The 20148-nt window shown below is 40.2% G+C and overlaps 2 protein-coding genes across 8 annotated transcripts; both read left to right on the top strand.

Annotated features, from left to right (window-relative positions):
- Window positions 1-1816: 1816 nt before the first annotated feature.
- LOC108876927 (tropomyosin alpha-1 chain) lies at window positions 1817-11636 on the top strand. Of its 7 annotated transcripts, XM_018666756.2 has the most exons (10): window positions 1817-2029; window positions 2480-2605; window positions 4818-4951; window positions 5975-6092; window positions 6312-6382; window positions 6507-6582; window positions 6709-6771; window positions 7044-7113; window positions 7782-7860; window positions 8283-8503. In XM_018666756.2, exons 1-10 carry the CDS (start codon window positions 1916-1918, stop codon window positions 8284-8286), a joined length of 855 nt encoding a protein of 284 aa, XP_018522272.1. In that variant the 5' UTR covers window positions 1817-1915; the 3' UTR covers window positions 8287-8503. The 7 variants fall into 7 exon arrangements, with proteins under 7 accessions (XP_018522272.1, XP_018522274.1, XP_018522275.1 ...); XM_018666758.2 differs by lacking the exons at window positions 7782-7860; window positions 8283-8503 and adding an exon at window positions 10948-11636; XM_018666759.2 differs by lacking the exons at window positions 7782-7860; window positions 8283-8503 and adding an exon at window positions 9313-9401.
- A 741-nt stretch (window positions 11637-12377) lies between these two features.
- On the top strand, window positions 12378-20115 carry fbxo22 (F-box protein 22). The gene is made up of 7 exons (XM_018666755.1): window positions 12378-12588; window positions 12833-12965; window positions 13376-13463; window positions 14729-14827; window positions 17021-17173; window positions 17289-17454; window positions 17738-20115. The coding sequence occupies exons 1-7, from the start codon at window positions 12458-12460 to the stop codon at window positions 18129-18131; spliced, it is 1164 nt and encodes a 387-aa protein (XP_018522271.1). The 5' UTR covers window positions 12378-12457; the 3' UTR covers window positions 18132-20115.
- The last annotated feature ends 33 nt before the right edge of the window (window positions 20116-20148 follow it).

The following is a 20148-nucleotide window of genomic DNA, read 5'->3' as shown; positions in this document are numbered from 1 at the left end:
ACCACAGGAGGGATATCAGGCTGGACCACCAAGGAGATAAAATATAGGAGTTTGAGGTGAAGAAAAAAATGGGGAATGATTTGATTTAGTTTTGATTTTTTTTTTTTTAAATAAAGCTTATAAAATCTAACCTTAATATAAGTCAAGGTCGGAAAGTGACAGCAGTTTGTTGGATTCTTCACAAGTGTTTCCTCTTCAGCTGCTCAAACCAAGAAGCCTTTACACAGTCAGAATTAGGTCAAGATTTATCTAGCTCTGTGTATGATTAATCAAGACTTAATTTAATTTTAGTGACAGTGAGGTGTTTTTGCTTTGACTGATCATAAAGGCTGTTTGGTTTTTTTCTGTTGTCTCCCTAACTCCTTTCACAAAGGCACCAAACTAGTGACTGATCTGATTTGAAAGAAAGCTAATGCCCCCTTTTCTAAAAGACAGGCCTGGTGAGAGTGGGAGTGGCCGGGGGGGGGTATGGACAGAGTCCAGCAGGTGCCTCTCCAGGCAGTGAGACCCCAAAAATATGCACTCAACAAAACACAAGCAGAACAGTGAGGACTTGGGAAGAAAGGGGAGGATGCTAAAACCCAAAGGCATCTTAGAGAATGACAAAATACTGTCAGCGTGGCTTGTCATACTTCATGGACAAGAAGACAGTGCTGTTCATATAGTATTACATAACAGTTGTGTATGTACTGTATGTGCAGCATATATAACCTATTATTACACTAGATCTTATTTTCACCCATTAACTTATGTTTCATTGATCTTCCCTGAGGTCCAATTTCCCTAACTTCTCCAAAAATTAATTACTGTAGTCGACAGTAAACTATTATTACTCAACCATCCACCAGCCCTGACCACAGGTTGTGTGTGACAGCTGCGGCTGTGCCAGTGGCCCCGTGAACTATCACAGAGGCGCGGTGAGGGGGGCTGTTGAAATGCCAAAGCTTCTGTATCCTCTACTGTGCACGCCACTATATCCACTGTGGCCCATTTGAGATGTACTGTAACTCTCAGGCATGTATTAACTGAGAGTGGAGTTGGACAAGCTCGATGATATACCTCCACGGAGAGCAAAGCCTATCTGATTGCTGCTCGGATGTTGAACTATGCTGCGACGGAGTTGTTGAAATGATCCTTGGAAGACAAACAAGCCGTACTGGCTAACATGACACCCCACAGAGGGAGAAGAACTTTCACAGGAGCTTATCCAATCAGATATATTTGTTTTGTATGAATAGCTCCCATTCATGAGGTGCTATGACAATTCATTCTGGTAACAATCTGTTGAAATGTTGTAATTTGCTGGGAGTACATGTTGAGTCCATGCTTCAATAAACAGTGTCTGAAATCCTTTATTTTGGCACAAATAGATGTAATGTAAGTTTAAAATCATTAAAGACAATGGTCAGATCAGGTCTCATTTGCCTTCTACTCCCACATAAAGTAGTTTCTGAGTTATCTTCCTGGGTGATAATTAGGTCATTATTATGAACATGTTTCTCCCAAATAACCCCCCTCTGAGGAGCTACTACCTCTTTGAGTCTTGACACTTTACTTCCGGCCTGTCACTTGGAGGGTGTTAGAAATAGGAGGGGACGTCTTGGTGTGAGGTGGGAGTGACCTCCTGACGTCCATACCCCATGTATAGTTATAGAAGCGGTCAAATGTCTCGGAAGAGCGAATCAGTGAAGAGATTCAGAAAAAAGACAGGTCCCGCGTTGGCAAGCAGCTGCGTTTGTTTCCAAAAAAGTATTGGGTGTCCAGTAACTGCCCGGCAAAAAACATATTTGACTCACTACAGCCAGACCGAGCTCGCACTCCAGCTTGGCGTTCAGTGTGGATCAGACGCTCCGATCCCTTCATCCAGTTTCTTTTGTTTTTTGCTTTGCGCGGACACAGCCGACACTAAGCAGCCATGGATGCCATCAAGAAGAAGATGCAGATGCTCAAGCTCGACAAGGAGAACGCCTTGGACAGAGCTGAGCAGGCCGAGTCAGACAAGAAGGCAGCTGAGGACAGGAGCAAACAGGTCGGCGTCCACTATGAAAGCCGCTCTGGTGCTTTTACGCACGGGTGCCAGTGGCACTGTGCGCCTTAGCCCTCCATGGTTCCTGCATGTCCAGAGTCCTGTCACTGAGGATTAATGTCTATATCATCATAGGATTAAATTCATTTTTTAAAATTATAATCATTTTCCATTTTCGTTGCTGTACTTCACATTTGGACTGTATGAAGATTTCACTTTACATTTACCATTGGATTGCCTATAATTGATCTATAATATCTGATGATACTCCTATTCTAATAGCCTAGAATAAATGTCTTTCCAAACGGTTGATATGTGATTTATTATTTAGAGAAAACATTTATTATTAAGATTATTCACAGACACTATGAGATGTGGTTTACCTGGTGCTTTGACTGAAAATGATAAATGGTAATGTTGGTCCTAAGTAAATCTCTTTCCTCTGTGTCCCAGCTTGAGGATGACCTGGTAGCACTGCAGAAGAAGCTGAAGGCAACTGAGGATGAGTTGGACAAGTACTCTGAAGCCCTGAAGGATGCCCAGGAGAAACTGGAGCTCGCTGAGAAGAAAGCCACAGATGTGAGTTTGGGCTGACAGCACCACAGACAGACTGTTGGAGAAGCCCCAGTTGGGCCTAATGGTTTGACCTTGAACCATCCCTTGGGTCCTCACAGGAAACTAAGATTACCAGCCCCCAACGCTGACTTACTCTAATAATCAAGTTATGCAATAATCAATTATAAGAGGCTTGAGGGCTGTATAGGATGAATATATGGATAGTTAAATTTAGCTCATGTGCTGTATATGGTAAGGTCACAGCTCACTGGCTTACCAGTGCATTCCACAATCATTTGGACGAATCTGAGGGCCAGTGTTGGATTTCAGTCGGGCATTTTACAAGAATATTTTGGCCTGTAAAATCCTTGACAGATTTGTGGTTGTACTGGTTTCAGTTAGCACTCTGTAGTTATGTCCAACCCCGATGAAATTACCAATTTATTGGCTGGTAATGTTTCACCAATTACGCCTAATCGGTTACGTCACAACAAGCAACGATGTCAACAATATCATCAACAACATTATTAAGATAGCCTAACATAATATAAGATAACATAAGATAAACTTTTCTGGTCCTTAACATGGACTTGATCAATAAATCGATTGATTGAAAGACTAACAGGTGAAACTAAAGGTGAACAAAAGCAGAATAGACAGCAACACATTTTCAGTATCTACTATATACAATACTATACTATACTACTATACAATACTATGCATGAATAAGTAAACAAATAGTAAAGAATGCCTCTTTGAATGACAAAATTGCATTGCATAAATAAACAATGTAGTATGGTCGTGGGTAAAGTGTCTTGCAGACAGCAGTGTTAGCAGCGTGAAATATAACAACAACAACAACAACAACAACAATAATAATAAATGTATGTTGCGTCAAATAATTAGACTATTAACAATCACATCTTAGATACATTGTTGCTGTAGCTCACGACCGAGCCAATGTGTGATGTCTGGAGCTGTGATTTTGATAGGGTGAGCTCAATTTGCCAGTAGGGGATGCACTCAGAACAAATAATGAATTAGTTAATTGTATTACTGACAGAACGTATAAATAAATTACACAAAATGAATTTGTGCGAACAGCTGACATCAGCACAATTCATATATGTATTTTTAAAATTTACTTGATAAATTTGCGGGTAAAATCAGGTACTTCCGGGGCTGGTGGCACGTCCCAATCCTCATCAGCGGTTGATTAAAGGAGGTGGGGGTAGGGATCAAACGCGCCGCATCTCCAAGTGTTTGTGTGTGTGCGTGTGTGCGTTGGGTCAGCCCGCACACAGCTGAGGGAAAACTAGCTTAGCTGAGACAAAAAAGAGCAAAAAATGGCCGGTGGGAGCTCCCTGGAAGCTGTTAAGAAGAAAATCAAGTCGTTGCAGGAGCAGGCCGATGTGGCGGAGGAACGGGCAGCGTTACTACAGCGGGAACTGAACCTGGAGCGGAGCGCGAGGGAAGCAGTAAGCCGCTGCTAATGATTTAAGGCAATTAGTCTTCAGGCTGCCGACGGCATTAGGCGTAAATCTGGTCAAAAAGCGTGGCTGCTAGGCCCAGACAGCGACGGTGTATGCTCGTATACCAGTCAGGTATCAGGTAGACATGTTAGAAATTAGCCCAATGCAGGATGTGAGGAGGGAAGGATGGGTAGATGAAAGGACACCACCCGGTGCATCCCGAATAAACAAACCGCCCTGTAACAAGTAGGCTAACGTTACAGCAGCAGCACCACAGGTCCCCTGAGATAAAACCCTCTTCTGTGAAAAACTCCCGCAGGGCATTAGCTAGTTGGAGCACAGACAAGTCGCTTTTGTTCCCCTACGAAATAGCAAAATGTAGCCATGTTTTGTAGCTAATTTGTTTATGGGATAACACAACTAAGTCACCGTGGGACAGGAAATTGCATTATTTGAAAGAAAAGAGGGAAGATGAAGGATGGTTAAGTTAGTCTAGTATTTAATCAAATACACTGCTAACATGTGTCAGGTTTAAATTTTGTTAAAAAAAAAAAAAAAAAGAGGAGTGCCCCCCACCCGCCTGTGTAAAATGTGCATATTAGAGCCTGCGTCCCTCCCTTGGGCTGGCTCCTGACCAAGCCCATGCTCCTCTCTGTGGAAAGCCTGTGATGGGTTGGGCATGCTGAAAACCTGCAAAGCTAACTGAAATATGTACATATAAACTTGGTTTGACTCCATATTATTGTGGTGTTGTGCTCTCTTAGGCTGAGGGTGATGTAGCTTCCCTGAACAGACGTATCCAACTGGTTGAGGAGGAGTTGGACCGTGCTCAGGAGCGTCTGGCCACAGCTCTGACCAAGCTGGAGGAGGCTGAGAAGGCTGCTGATGAGAGTGAAAGGTTGGTATCTTGTAGCTGGTAAACCTCACTAGGTCAATGAACTCCACCCATGTGCCACTCGTATATTCCTTGGCATTCTACAGAAAAATCATAGGTATGCTGTCTTGATGTGCACTGAACCACACCTATGCGAAATTTTTAGTTTAGCTCAACACCACCAGATCACTCTTTTTCACAAAGAGTGATGCAGTGGGGTTGGGGCATTGTGATTGGATTTTGAAAGTCAAACTGATGTAAGTCCAGTCTTTAATTGCTCCACTGCAAGTTTGGTATTCGTCCCAAACTTGTCAGAGCACAGTGGTCATTGTCAAGAAAACGCATGTCATGAATCCAGCACTAAAATGCCAAATTCTGCCAAACTCTGTTATATTAAAAGAGAAAGACTGCATATGATACATACAGTTAAAGCAATTCTCTATTAACATTTGGCTCAGTACTGCCACAAGTGTACAGAAGTTATATTGCATTACAATATATATTGCTGTAATGCAATAATGCAATATTGCATTTTCTCAATGATGTTTTGCATAATATCATGACTAAATTTATTCATTCATTTGTGGTGTCACAATTGTTGATATCCAAATATCTTCATTATTGATACAAAAAAGATCATGACCAATCGTGGAAGTGACACACCTGTAGCAGTTATGAGAGAAACTTAAATGATGTCTTTTAATACGACAAGTAGATAATACAGTGACACTCCTTGCCAAGAGTGTATTTGTGTTTTCTTTGATGTATACGTTATGTGTAATATCCATACATGCTGTCGTGATAGTGATTTAGCCCTAAAGGGAGGCCTGTGTAGTCCTGCTTGTATACCCTCACCAGTATGGGACACCACAAGGAACGCTGTGCTCTACTGGAAACTTTCTTTTCAATTTCATTGAGAAAAACATTTCCAGAGACAAACCACTGGTCTCTTGTCAGTTGTACGTAGGGAGCTATCTTCTCTACGCCAGTACTAAACCCACTGCCCTGCTGTTGTGCTTACCCGCCATACTCTTTTCTATCCCTCAGAGGCATGAAGGTCATTGAGAACAGGGCAATGAAGGACGAGGAGAAGATGGAGCTGCAGGAGATCCAGCTGAAGGAGGCCAAACACATTGCTGAGGAGGCTGACCGCAAATACGAGGAGGCAAGTTTCTCAGCTGTTCACTGCACTGTGAACTTTGATCTCAGCATTTTCTACATTCTTTCACTTAAGTGTAACAGCTGACATCAGTGGCTATCTCCTGTCTGATGTATATTATTGCTACTAAGTCAGAACAAGTACAGTAAATGTAGCAGGGAATTGAATTCTGTTTGACTGTGTATCAGACTTGTGTGGGACTAAGTTCGTATGCTGTGATTTCAGGTGGCCCGTAAGCTGGTGATCATTGAGAGTGACCTGGAACGTACAGAGGAGCGTGCTGAGCTGTCTGAGAGGTACCGGTTTCATTTCCTTTGCCCTCTATTTGTTCCTCCAAGTCACAACTTTGTATTTTTTGTTTTCTCATGACTCTCTTTCTGTCTGTGGCATCTTTCTGCTTATTCAACTGTAAACCAACAGCAAATGCTCTGAGCTTGAGGAGGAGCTGAAAACCGTGCAGAACAACCTGAAGTCTCTGGAGGCTCAGGCAGAGAAGGTAAGATGGCTGACTGAGAAGATTCACAGCAAATGACTAAAACACACTCAAAAATCTGTTTGAAACTGTCTTGTATCAACATTGGGATCACATTTGACTAACGTTGCTCATTGTATGTAACCACAGTACTCACAGAAGGAGGACAAGTACGAGGAGGAGATCAAGGTTCTCACAGACAAGCTGAAGGAGGTGAGTTAACTGGAATTATCAAAAATATTTAAAACATAGTTTATTCATCCTGCATTTTTTTCATAGGTATTTTGTAGAGGTTTTTCAAAACTGTGGCAATTGGATGTTGACTCATTAGTTACTTGAATTGAAATATGCTGACTGTATACTTTTTATTAGAAGTGATACTTACTTTTCTTTTACAGCACTTAAGTGCCTTAAGTAAGGTTGTGGCTAGTAATGTAAACCTCTTAAGGGGAATTACTAATGTTTGACTGTATTCCTCCACTCAGGCTGAGACCCGTGCTGAGTTTGCTGAGAGATCAGTCGCCAAGCTTGAGAAGACCATTGATGACCTTGAGGGTATGAATTTTTTACACTTGATTATAATGCACTTGCAGAGTTTATTTTCAGATTTTTCACAAAATGTGAGGGCAGTATTTGTTACTGTAACTACTCAAACTGTCAGTGCAAAAAAGTTATGTTGTAGAGGCCTCTTCTTATAAAACAGACACTAGTTTTCTCAGATTTCTCAAGGGGGCACTCATAGAAGAGAGTAAGTTGCTCTTTTTTGTAAACATTGCTGCAGCGTGAGGTTATTTATCTGGTCAGCAGGTTGTTACATTGTCCTCAGGCTAAATATCTGCAGTGTCAGTTGTCTACTGCAGTGGGAAAAACACAAAGCAGTGATCCACAGAGGCTGGCGTGATATTATTCGTGTTGGCAACAGCATTTCTCACCGCAGTGCTATTTGGCATTCTGGTGTAGTGACTGCTCAAGGCCAGCTAGTCGCGAGCAGTCCCTACAGGGTCATGGAATATGTGAGGCAGTTTCTCGGTGACTCCTCAAGAATCTGACACAACATCAGCAGCTGTTCCATGCACCCTTCCTATTCCTGTCCTGCCTTTTTTTCAGTTTCTCTATTTGTGTTTTTCTTTTGACCTCTGTTCTCTGACTTTTCTATTATTCTTTTGTTCTCTTTATTTTATTGCAAATCCTTCACTGCCCCCTCACAAAAATTACCACAATAGATGAGCTGTATGCCCAGAAACTGAAGTACAAGGCCATCAGCGAGGAGCTGGACCACGCCCTCAACGACATGACCTCCATGTAATTCACCACATGCTTGTTTCTTCTCTCTGCCTTAGATGTTGACGCGCCTAACAGCACTTACAAATATGCAATAGCTCCCCCTTGTGGCATGTTTGAGTGCAGTGATTTTTACTTTGCTGAATCATAGATAGGAAGGATTTATGTTTAAAAAATCCTCCTTTACTGTTTCCTTAACATTGTTTTGCATGTGAATTAAAATGGTTTTGTAGGTATTTATGATTAGGTGTTGTAAGGGTAGATTCCATATCTTATAATTTCTCACATTGTCATTTTTCTTCATTAGTTTCCCTCATTTTCTTTAGCTTTTCTGGCTCTGTTTTGCATCCCTTTCTCCTCCTTTGCTTATGCATGTCATTTATCTTCCATTCCTCCTTTTTATATCTCTGTCCAACACTTTTGTTTTTCTCCTTTTTTCACAGCTAAATTTTTACACCCTTCACTTCAGAAGCTGGTTGAGTGTCATCATCTCTCTCCTGTGCAGCACGGCCCAACTTTCTGTCTCCTTTGTTTCTGTATTTCTTTACTGCCCCGCCACTACTGTACAGTGGGTCGTTGCTGCCATCATCCATTTGTCCATGTCTCATACAGACCTTTGAGCCGTAATGCTTTCTGTAAAATAAACATTCTTCCATCCATGTCAGCCCTTCCCCTTTTCTCCTGCAATGTTTCTTCATTTCCATTTGTCCCATCTTTTTCTTCTTCTTTTTTTGATTTTTGTCTATGTGTTACATTAATTTATTTGTCGAGTAGCTTTTGAATAAACTCTGAAGCTCCTCTCCCATTCACTGTTCCTTTTTCTCTTTGAGAGGACTATAATTTGGCAGTATTGAGGTGTCTTCTGCAAACTAGTGTTCACATGAAATACAGTGGTTGTCCTCTCATTCTTCTGAGTTTAAAATACCATGGTAATGTAACAAATGGTCAATTTATTAAGACATTTGTGCTTCGGTTTCTGAGGAGGATCAGCTGTGTCATTAGGGGTTTTGAATTCACCGACTCAAACATCTTTAGGCTCAGTTGTATTTTATTTGGTGACAACTGTGGTCAACATAGCAACAGCAAGTGTGGTTTGTTATTGTAGGGATGCGTAGATTTGTATGATGATGAGCTTAATTTGAGTTCCTGCACTGAAAGTTATAGACAGATAATTAGTAAAAGCTACAGAAAACACACAACTTAAAAAGCAGTAATGAGCGAGGAGAAATGCTTGGGGAGCGAAGGCAGCAACTTAGTGACAGCTGATGAGACCTATTAGAAATAAGAGCAAAACAACAGCAAATAGTGAGTTATTGATTTTAATCTGATATGTTCATGGGGTTGGCAGTTCAACAGCTTGAATGTAAACTGACACTTGTTTTGTGATGAGGTTCAGCACTAACTCTTTGTCGTCTGTACTAACCTGCCTTCTGTCTCTTTCCCTTTTCTCTTCCCTGCTTTCTGACTGTCAAGACCATCTTTACAAGCAGCTTGAGAAAAACCGTCTTCTGACCAATGAACTGAGAGTAGCCTTAAATGAGGCGTAAACTGGGACGGGCACTAGTATGCTTTTAATTTTTCTGAAACTCAAATGTCCAGGCATATCGTCTGTTGCTGTTATACAAAAAAGAGCATAGACAATTATGTCCACGGCACAGAACTTAATCCAAGCAATGCTTTCAACAAATGGGACTAAAGATCAACGATTTTCACATTATGCATGCTCAAACAGCAGTTTCAGAGGTCAGACAACCTCAGGTTATCAGCAGTCACAGTTTGGATTTGATATGTTTTCTCAGTTATCGTCAGGGCTGTTGCACATGAGTCCAGTGGAAATCTGGATGGTGCTGTTGTTCATGGGGTAAAGGCTGGTGATGACTCTTGATGCCCATAGCTAGGGAAGGCTTGAAACTCTTCAAGGGGTCTAGAATTCCTTCTGCATCCCTTCTTTAAAAAGAAGGTGAAGTTAAGCTTTCAACAGAAATGATTAAGTACCAGCTGAAAAGAGATGTAAAGTGCTCAGATATACCAACAACCAAACTACCCATCATTTTGGTTTTACTGCAAGTTTGACTTGCTCTGGTTTGTTGAAGTTGCACTGAGTTACTTTTTGTCCGTATAGTAGCATTTAATCAGGACACCCGGTTTAGTGTTTAGACCAGGTTTTGCATGAATACATTTGATTTTGGAAATGTGGTTCTGAACCCTGTGATGCCCTAAAGCATATCTGAATAAGCTTTGACAGACTCCCTGATCTTACAAACTCACCCTAGCAGAGCGTTAGATATAATATTTGAAGGAGCATAAACACTTGAAACAAACACTCATCCTGAATTCACTTTAGTCTAAATAACAACACAGGTGACGGATGAAAATGGGCCTTTTGGATATCTCATATTTTACTCAAATGTAATCAATATACATTGTCCCTGAAAAATAAATGGATAAACTAAATTAATCTTAGATGAGGGAGTATAATTTGGTGTGTAGCTGCAAGGATGGACTGCTGACCATTGGTGCATGTAGAGAGAATTGTGAGAGAATCACCATATGTGTTTCTATTGGCTGACTAATTGTTGGAGGTAAGTTGTGGCTGGAAATCACATGGAACAAGTTCCCATGACATTACAGAGCTGCCAGTCTGAACCACTGCAAGATTAACTAACACTAACAGTGTAACTAAAGCTTTAGAATACACATAAAACAAAGGGGGAGAATTTTCAGTAGAGAAACAACAAACACTTGCTTTGGATCATTTTTTAGTTCTAAACGCAGCCAATGAAGTCATGACCACAGCCCTGTCTATAGCTTGAGTATAATATTTACAATATGCTTTAAAGACATATCAAATTAGAAGTTGAATTTGTGGAATTGGCCCTGAGTATTGGAATTGATTTGCTTAATGAATGCTAATTTCTGTTTGGGGAAAAAAAAATTACAGAGCTGAAATTTCTGACACTCGTGAGATTTGCAACAATACCCAGCAAATGTCTAACACTGTTTATTAACCTGGACTAGAGCTTTGTCTGTTTATATTCTGTGCATCTTTGTGCTGTTGGTTTTATGATTTTTTTTTTTTTTTTAACTGATGCAATGCTGTATTAACAGATAAACTCACACGTGCTAAAGAAGAGGGCCTGAGCGTAAAACAGATGCTGGATCAGACTCTAATGGAGATGGTTAACATTTGACCCAGCTCTGTTCCTCTCCCCACATTGCCTCATCTGCTCTGACTATGGCTGGCTCCCATATGCGACTGCTACAGATAATGTGGGGAGTTTGTGTCTCTTCTGGCCTTGTCATCCTGAAGGAACAAGCTCTACACAAGGTAGCACAAACAGCTTTGGTCAAACTACACTGTTTCCGTCAAACACTGTAATCAATGTTCAGTTAAAATTCACTGTTTAGTAGGTTTATATGTATATGTTGGGAGAATTTGCACTTTTCTTGGGGAAAATACTGCACATGATCATCATGAACAAAGCCATAAGTTAAGCCAAGGTTACATAAAAGGGACTTTTATTATGTGTACTTTTGTAAAGTTGCTTGTGTGTCTTTGTTTCTTCTATATTGTAAACATTTATTCAGTATCAGTGATGTTCACTTCCAGTTAGCAAGGAAGGAATATTAGCACAGTTGCTTGAATGTACTGTTTTGTTCCAGCAAAGTAAAAAATGTCTGCACACTGTACTCACTTTTCTGTTCATTTTTAGAAACTGACATGCTTAATTTTGTTGTCTCTCCCATTTTATCTTGGAAATGTAAAGATCGTGAATAAATGGTTGAAGTATAATTTACTCCAAGTCTGGCATTTTTACACATGTTTCTTCAATGTTTTTCAAAGCTGTGGAAAAAGAAATTGAAAATGTTACATATCAAATGATAAACTCTACTTCTCATTACTGTGAGTATTTCAATATTAGATTCTCTCTTCAGTCACTTCATTTAAGCAATGCAAAACACTGCACTAAACTTTTACAGCTGGAGTGCCTCTAGTATTTTAAATAAAAAGGGTAACACAATGTAGTATTGTGACCTATAAATATTCTATGGAAGCCAAGTTCTTCCAATGTGATGGAAAAATGAAAAGATCCTGTAGATCATGATAATGATCTCTCAATACAGTAACTTAGTATCTCAAATAATGCAAAACACTCAAGATAATGAGTAATTTTCTGAGACTTAGTATCAAAAAATAGTTTATTTTTGATTTATTTCATTACGTTGGCCGAAATAGACTTCATACATCACAGTTGTAGTTCATCAGCAGTGCAGTAAAATACGACTAAGTGAGCCCATTCATGTACAAGATTAACACTTTGGAAAGTGTTATTAAGCAGTCGTCCTTCGCCTAAAATGCTAAAAATGAAGCATCGACTAATCTTATTACAGGTTATGGCCTGGGTGTGGATATCAGCTGTGGCCAACTGAGCCAGTGACTTGAGTGACTTTATCAAGTTTAGCAAGAGACGCCGGAGGTAACTTTAACTGCCACAGCACCTCCTCGCCGCAGGGGGCGGTGTGTCACCTCCTGGCATTTCAGCAGCGGTGGAAACGCAGAGGTGAGAGTTCGTAGCTGGGCACCCGTGCTGGAAATCCCACGACTTGAGAGAGAAATATGGACGAAAATGAAGATTTTACCTTTTCTATACAAGACAGCAAGGCCGCATACGTGCTTAGCAATGTTGCTGAAGTGGTTGAACGAATCCTGACGTTCGTACCAACCAAATCGCTCCTCCGGATCGCAAGGTAACGAAAATGTTTATATGCTAAACAGGGAACTTAGCTAACGCTAATGGCTGTCGGTTGGAAGTGAAACTATTTTTCAGACACATGCGGAACAGCAAGGACGCTAAAAAAGTCACTGTACCTAGTTTGATTTTTTCAGGTGCTCCGTGTTTAGTTTTTGCCAGAAACATGAACTGAATAACTCATTTGCCAAGTCTGTGCTATGCTAGCAGGTGGGGCTGACGGTGTTTGTGGTTCTCCTCAGTGTGTGCAGGTTGTGGAGAAACTGTGCCCGCAGAGTGCTGAGGACTCAACAACAACTGACCTGGGTGTCAGCTTGTGGATCGTCCAACACAGAGGCTCATGCCCTCTGCAACGTCCTGGCTGAGGAGGTGGAGGTAAACCACTACACTCGCATCTACTGAATAGTAAGGGGAGGCTGTTTGGTCAGTAACCTGTAGAGAAAACATTCTGTTTGACAAATACAACAACACGCTTTTTAAGTACGGTGAGAACTCCGTGTGAGCTGCCTATTATGATTGAGTCATAGTTTTTCTTGTGTTTTTCCAGAGTGAAAATCTACAATTGTCTTTTAAGAACTGAGAGAGAAATGTTTGAACTTGAGCAGCATGTAGTTTTTATTTTGAATCATTAGCCATTCAGACAGTGTTGCTGATGTAGCAGTTGTCAATAAATTCAACTAACTCAGTATATTGTTAAGCCATGTTTTGTAGACATGTTCAGAAATCATTTAGCATCTGTTTTAATGCTGTTTTAACACAAATCCTTTGGATCTGTTTACTTACAGAAAGTATTTCTCCTGCCTAAAACAGTTCTGGCAATGGTAGACTGTGAGGCCTTCACTGGACAAGCTTATTGCTACAGACAGAATAAAGGTTGGTATTAAATAATGTAATACAGTACTTAATTCTTTTGCATCTGTTGAATAGAATATGTCCAGTTGTAGCACATCTGTATCATACATTACTGTTTTAATTGTGTTGGTAAGTGGTGTCACAAAAAAGTCACAATTTGAGGAATCCTTACAAAGTTATTGTGCAGTAGTTAAAAAAATAAATAAAATAAAATAAAATAACTGATGCAAAGAGTGCCTTTGGCATCCATACCAATAAGTCTGTCTGAATTGTTTTGTTGAAAAATATTGAATGTCAGCATTTATGATCTAGAAATAGGTTGCCTTTCTTTTCAGAGGTACATTTTTTGTGCCTTGTGATTTCCGGTAGCATATATCCAAAATGCACAGTATCACATCTGTGATGAGAATATTGGAAACCGTAGAGAACCTTGTGATATTTATTTCTTTATACATGTTTTTTCAAGCATGGAAAAACACACATAATACAATAGAATCAGGACAGAGGAAAGGAAAGCCTTAAAACAACCGCATCATCTTGCACAACTTATGCAAATATTCAAAACCATTTAGACAAATGCATCCAGGAACAGTAGTGAGTGCAAAACAAGGTTCTGGCAGCGTTCAGAGTCCTATACACAGTCACTGAAGTTGCGCAAGTAACTTTGGGTGACGTTTGCACGATACCATTCACATGGGCTTGAAAATCTATTCAGTAAACAATTAAAATCACTGAACACTGAATCAGTGGACCCTGCTGCGGAGTTGATGCAGTTATGATGCTGGCAACTTAGTGGTAGGTTTTAGCCCAGTGTATATATATCTGTTCCCCACTGGTCAGTTTCAACTTGTGACCAATGTTCCTTTTTCTTTGTTACTGCAGTTTCACTGATATATTTTATTTTGTTCTTGAGTTCATTGGTAACATGACATGTGACGTTTGATCAGAGTTGCTATAATTACCAGCAGTTTAATATACATTGCACGCTGACTGGCTCCTTGATCAACTTGAAATATCAGATTCATATAGATCTTAATTATATTCTAAATTATTTAGTATGTAGGTATTTAGTGGAAACTCCTACCCCTTTGCAACAGGAAGAAAAGTAGATTTATAGTCTCGTTGCTAATTCAAAAGTGCTTGACTGGTATAAATTTCTTTGAATCTAGCCCAGAGATCTTTTTAATTTCTAAAAGTATATGCTTAATTTATAATTGCAATTATAGGAATTTATAACCGTGACTTTTCTCATTAACATTAATGTTTTTTCCTCAACTCTGCTGAAGCAAAAAAGAGTCGCCACAGTCCAGACACAATTGAAGAACTGAACCTGCTCTTCCCCAAAGGCTGTGACATCATGGGCATTGCTACACCAGGCATAGTCTGTAAGTGTTCCTCTCTTCTGTTTTCTTCAGATTTCCAAATTCATAGATGAGAAAATAAAATTCCCTCTTCAACCCAAATAAAACCACACCCAAGGAATCGTTTCGCCCAAGAGGCAGAGCTTCTCAATATTTTAGGGCTAGGGACCCCTTACAGGGCAGAAAATTTATTAAGGACCCCCCATCCTCACAGCGACTACAAAATATGTTTACTGCCATTTGTACTCCCAGATGCTGTTGGAATTATTTCTATATTTTCTACTTTTCAACTTAAATACTTCAGACCTGTTTCATAAAAATTAGTTTAAACAATTAAATTAGAATTCTCTTAATCACATGCCCTCTGTGTTCTTCTTAAGTTGTGGCCAGGTAAAACCAAACTTAACATCTCAATGTCATCATATTTTCTCAGTTTAGCTGGTTTGGGCTTAGCATCACTTGATGAAGTGGACATACTTAAATATGTATCAATGGTTGCTAGTTAGATATGCTAATCAGCAGCAGGAGCTATGCTGCAAGTGCATCCTGAGCAAAGTGAGTGATATGAACGAGTGATGCATGACAGATTTATCTGATATATCATCATCATATCGGTTTTTATTGGCCCAAAGCTAATTTAAGTGGGAGTTATTGGTTCAGTATGTTATTGGTGCAGTGATCCCCATAGTTCTGCACTTTCATAAAGATATGTTATAACTATCTAATAAGTATTGCAAATTATCTTGCAGACCCCCAAACCTCAAACTCCAAAGAGACTGAAAGCTAACCAGGTGTCTTGAGCTTATCTAAGAGGAATAGTTCATCTTTCAGCAGGGAGCACTATGCATTAATTCCCACTGCAGCTGCCTAGTTGGAAAGCACCACTGGTGGCTGGCACCTCCCTGCCTCTCCCTCTGATAGATTGCCTAGTCTGCTCGGTGCTGCGCTCCCCATTTCTCCATATAATCACAACCCTCCGGAGAAGCGACTCTCGATCAGCCATGTTCTCGTTCCTCAAGATGATGGCTTATCAGGCTTCCATCGTCTATCAGGTTTAATGGCAGCCTCGGCTGTTTGCGATAACACTCATTTTGTGATAACACTCATTTTATGATATTGCAGCTGAGGGTCAGCACAGGGTCATCCCACACATCTAATTGAATTAAATCTTTGATTGGATAAGGTTGAACCTACAGATTTCTTGTAATATATTTGCCAAATAGCCTAGAATACATCTAATCATTTATGCATGTTGGTAGTGTGGCTGCACAGTATTAAAAAGATAACTTATGATATACCTAGACTTAGTATTGCTGCATAATCCTTTATTCCATTCCATAACCTGTATAACGGTGGAGGATGTGGATAGATGACATACTAATGTGCAGTGTGTGCTCATTTTGAATACAGTGTATGGTTTTCTGTGATGTACATATTCATTTGCACACCAGGGCAGGGCGTTACCTCAGCATAATTTTAAACCCTAAAAACTACAAAGTATGGAAGTGGTGAATGAGGCTGTCAGTCTCATGATCTTGTATATTTATGACATTACAGCCTCGTGTTTTCTCATTTGCATGGTAGCTCATCCATCTGCTGAACTCTAAGTTTGTATACAAGTGCCATTGATTGTGCTTCTGATTATGAAATTATACAGTAGCTTGTGTGTTGATTTTCCTCATGTTTATGTAACCTACGTGTCCTATCTGAGACTGTTTGTTTGTGTTGTTGTACCTCTTACTTTATGTCTATGCTCAAGTTTTTATGTGGTTAGTCTCAATGTGAAGAACAAATTCCCAACTCTGTAGGCAAAACCACATTTGACTGGGGAATCCAGCACCCAAGTTCTTTGAGCTGCAATTCCTCTAATGGCCAGTAGATGCTGACTCTCAGCAGAATTAGAATTTTCTGGTTTAAAAACATCCTCTCATAAACTACAGGTGTTATTACATATGCATACATGCATATGGCAGATGCATCCTTTGAGACACTTACTCAGTATTAAACAACTCATGAAAACAGGGTAACCATAACCTTAATATATGTATTTAGACTTTAGAGGAATCAATTTATTTGTGTGTGTGTTCAGATGAGTGTTTGTGGTCATATGTCAGCATGAGTCTGCATTTTTTGGTCCTCCATGACACATGACTTGTCAGTGAATGTAAAAACAAAAAGAAAATCATTGCTGTATGGTGCCTCATTGTCTCTCTGCAGTGACTCCCAGCGGCTCTTGTTCCAGCCCTCCTCAGGAGTACCAAGAAGGGGAGGCAGGCTTTGCAATCATGTTCCCTAGCCTGGAAGGTGTCCACATCAAGCCCTTTCACTTTTGCAAAAAGTCTATCTCCCCAACTGCACTGAAAGAAGCAGGTGAGTGTAGGGAATTATTCATGTCATGTCATGTAAACTGAGAAACTCAAAGCTTGAAAAGTCTCTCATAAATTGTTTTTGTATCAGTCCTGTATTTGTTGTACTTTCTCTCCAGGACTAGTTGAGAACCCAGAGCTGCGTGTGGTACTGATGTTTGTCTATGAGGCGTATAAATCTGGAGGCGCACGTTTCCTCAACCAGCTGCTGGAGCCGCTGGCCAAAAGCAAGGCTCTTATCGCTGGAGGACTTGTAGAAAGTGTCTTCTCTCCTCCCAGACACTGGTAAGTTAGAGTTCTGCACTAATATCAAGACCATTCCTGGAACATCAGACAAATAATGGTTTCATACAAAAATGTAACAAGTGCAAGTCATGTATGCCACCAGATAATACCTCACCCCAGTTCTTTGTATTTCTTGGTCACTTCTGCCCTTTGTCTCTCTGCCAGTAGGTCCTGATTAAATTAGATAAACAGTGGTAGTGTTGGAGCTACATTATCAGCAGCATTTCTACTGCCTGCTCTTTGCAATGTTCACACCCTTCTCCCCTCATCTCTCACTCTGTAGCTGTAGCCAGGGCTCATATGGTGTGGTGGGCCTGGCCCTGAGTGGCCCTAAGGTTCAGGGGGCATCCGTGCTCTTGGACCAAGACATCAGCAATCCAAAGGCGGCTGAGGCCACAATCCGACGGTTAAAAGCAGCCAAAATTCCCGAGAGGAACACCCTAGGGTTCATGTTTGCCTGTGTGGGGAGAGGCCAGAACTACTACAGCAACCAGTCCAATGTAGAGGCTGACGCCTTTCACAAGGTGTTCCCCAACACCCCGCTCTTCGGCCTGTTCGGCAATGGTGAGATCGGCTGTGACCGAATCATCAAAGACGACTACACGTTGTGTGACACTGACACGGACAGTCTGCAGCATGAGTACACTACAGTCATGACCCTGGTTCATCTAGGCTGACTGGCTGATCTGCAGTAACAATGGACAAACAGGAGAAAAGACAACCAATCACCCTCCTGTTTGCTTCCACAGTCGGGAACAACAAACAACCAGTATAAAATAGTACTCACATTGTGACTCAAAATATCGTGGTCACCATTTCTGCTCATAAAGCAGGAACTTTTCCTTTTAGCCATCAATGCATTGGCATTCTTTGGGAAATTATGTCCCTTGGAAACTGTGTGAACCAGTTTCATATTAAAACTAGTGAGTTTTACCAATAGGACCCTAAGGAGACAAACTCATCATCTCTTATTAACATTCTTCTGTGATATAGCTCTCTTGTAAAATATATGTATATATATTTTTCGCATACACCAATAGCATATCTCCCTCACCCTCTTACATGAGCCACATGGTTTGTTTCCTTTGCAGGTGAGTAAATTATACACACTTGCATATCCCAGGCTATTGTTGTTGATTCAGCAAAGGCACTTTTTAAATTCATGTGAGTATGAAGAGTGTGGTCCCTCTTCGACACAATCAAGGTTATCTTGATTTGAATGCTCTTCCTCCTCCTTAAGGTTTTTACACTTTTGTCTTACCAATGGAAAAATGAAACCATGTTAACCTACAATTTAATACTCTTACGCAAGATATTTATCTGCTGTGGTTCAGGTGGGCATTGAGAATTCAGTCTCAGAATTCAGACTCTTACAGTGCCTCTTTTTTTGTCCACATGTCAGGTCATATCTCCTACTACCTACTTCCACTTGTTAATGGTGAGGCTTATTGCTCATTTCCCAGCTTCTGTAGCTTAAAAGAAAAATTCAACAGGGCAGAACGGCTGCCCTGGAACTCCCAATTTCACCTCGATGTACTCTCAGCTCTACTACAATTTCGGACTTAAGGAGACAAATGTTGTTGATTGGAAAATGAAGAACTGTCTAAGGTAAGAAAAAAAGGTGAATTCTATTTTTAGATCATTAGATATTAAAGGTGCTATGTGTACGTTTTTGCTAGCATTACATAGCCACCGTTACCATCAACAGCTGTTTACTTACCAGTCCAGAAGAAATGTTGCAACGCCGCTGATGCTAAGTCTTGTTTCTGTTTCTATCATAATTTTTCTTCTGTGGAAGTTGGCATGCTAGCCCCTTCTCGACCCATCTTGTAATACCACTTTGCAATAGTGAGTCACAGTAGTGTCCACTCTGCCCTCAGTTCAACATGTTAGGGTGAAAAATTTGTGCTGCCCAGAGGGCATATTAACCTCGTCTTGTAAACACAACAATGGCTGAAGCTCTTGGTAAGTAAACAGCTGTTAATGCTAACACTGGCTATTTACCAATAGCAAAAACTTACACATAGCACCTTTAAAGAATGGGTATTTGATATTCTTTGCTTATGTCAAAAATGGTAAAGATTCTTTGTGAAATCTTGATAGTATATAGCCTGAAACTAACTACCTAGCTGCTTGTTTGAAAAAGCTGTCAAAAAAAATCAGATGCCTTTTATTAATAGAATAACAGTCTGTAAAATGTTGAATGCTGCACATTTCATGTCCAGATTTCTTTTTAGATGGCCCTGCCGTTGATCGATGTTTTGCTTTTTCCTCACTAAGAAGAAAATCCTGATGACATTAAGGTGCAATTTCACGTTTATGTAATTTTTTTTTGGTCAGGTAGTTGCTGTTAATGTTGAAAATAGCTGATATTAAGTTTATCTTTTCTGTGAAAGCTGCAACGATTGTTGCAATAATGGATGTTTTCAAGAAAATTCCAATATTTTACTTTAAAAAGCAACCGAGAGAATCTTCCTTATTTGTATCATAATGTACACATCTGCCCTCATAGTTTTTGAAGAGGTAATTAAAATGTATTTTAAGTTAGTGTTTATGACTCATTGAACAAAATTGTTTCGGTGTTGATGCACTTTTCTACATGTGCCAAATCATATCTGTTCTGCTCTTTTTCCTCAATAAATTACAAACCTTCAATATGTAGACACAGGCTTGTTTCCCCGCTTTTACTTCTCT

Source organism: Lates calcarifer, linkage group LG2 (genome assembly GCF_001640805.2).
Source record: "Lates calcarifer isolate ASB-BC8 linkage group LG2, TLL_Latcal_v3, whole genome shotgun sequence".
NCBI classification, from domain to species: domain Eukaryota; kingdom Metazoa; phylum Chordata; class Actinopteri; family Centropomidae; genus Lates; species Lates calcarifer.
This window is presented reverse-complemented; position numbering and strand designations above follow the sequence as displayed.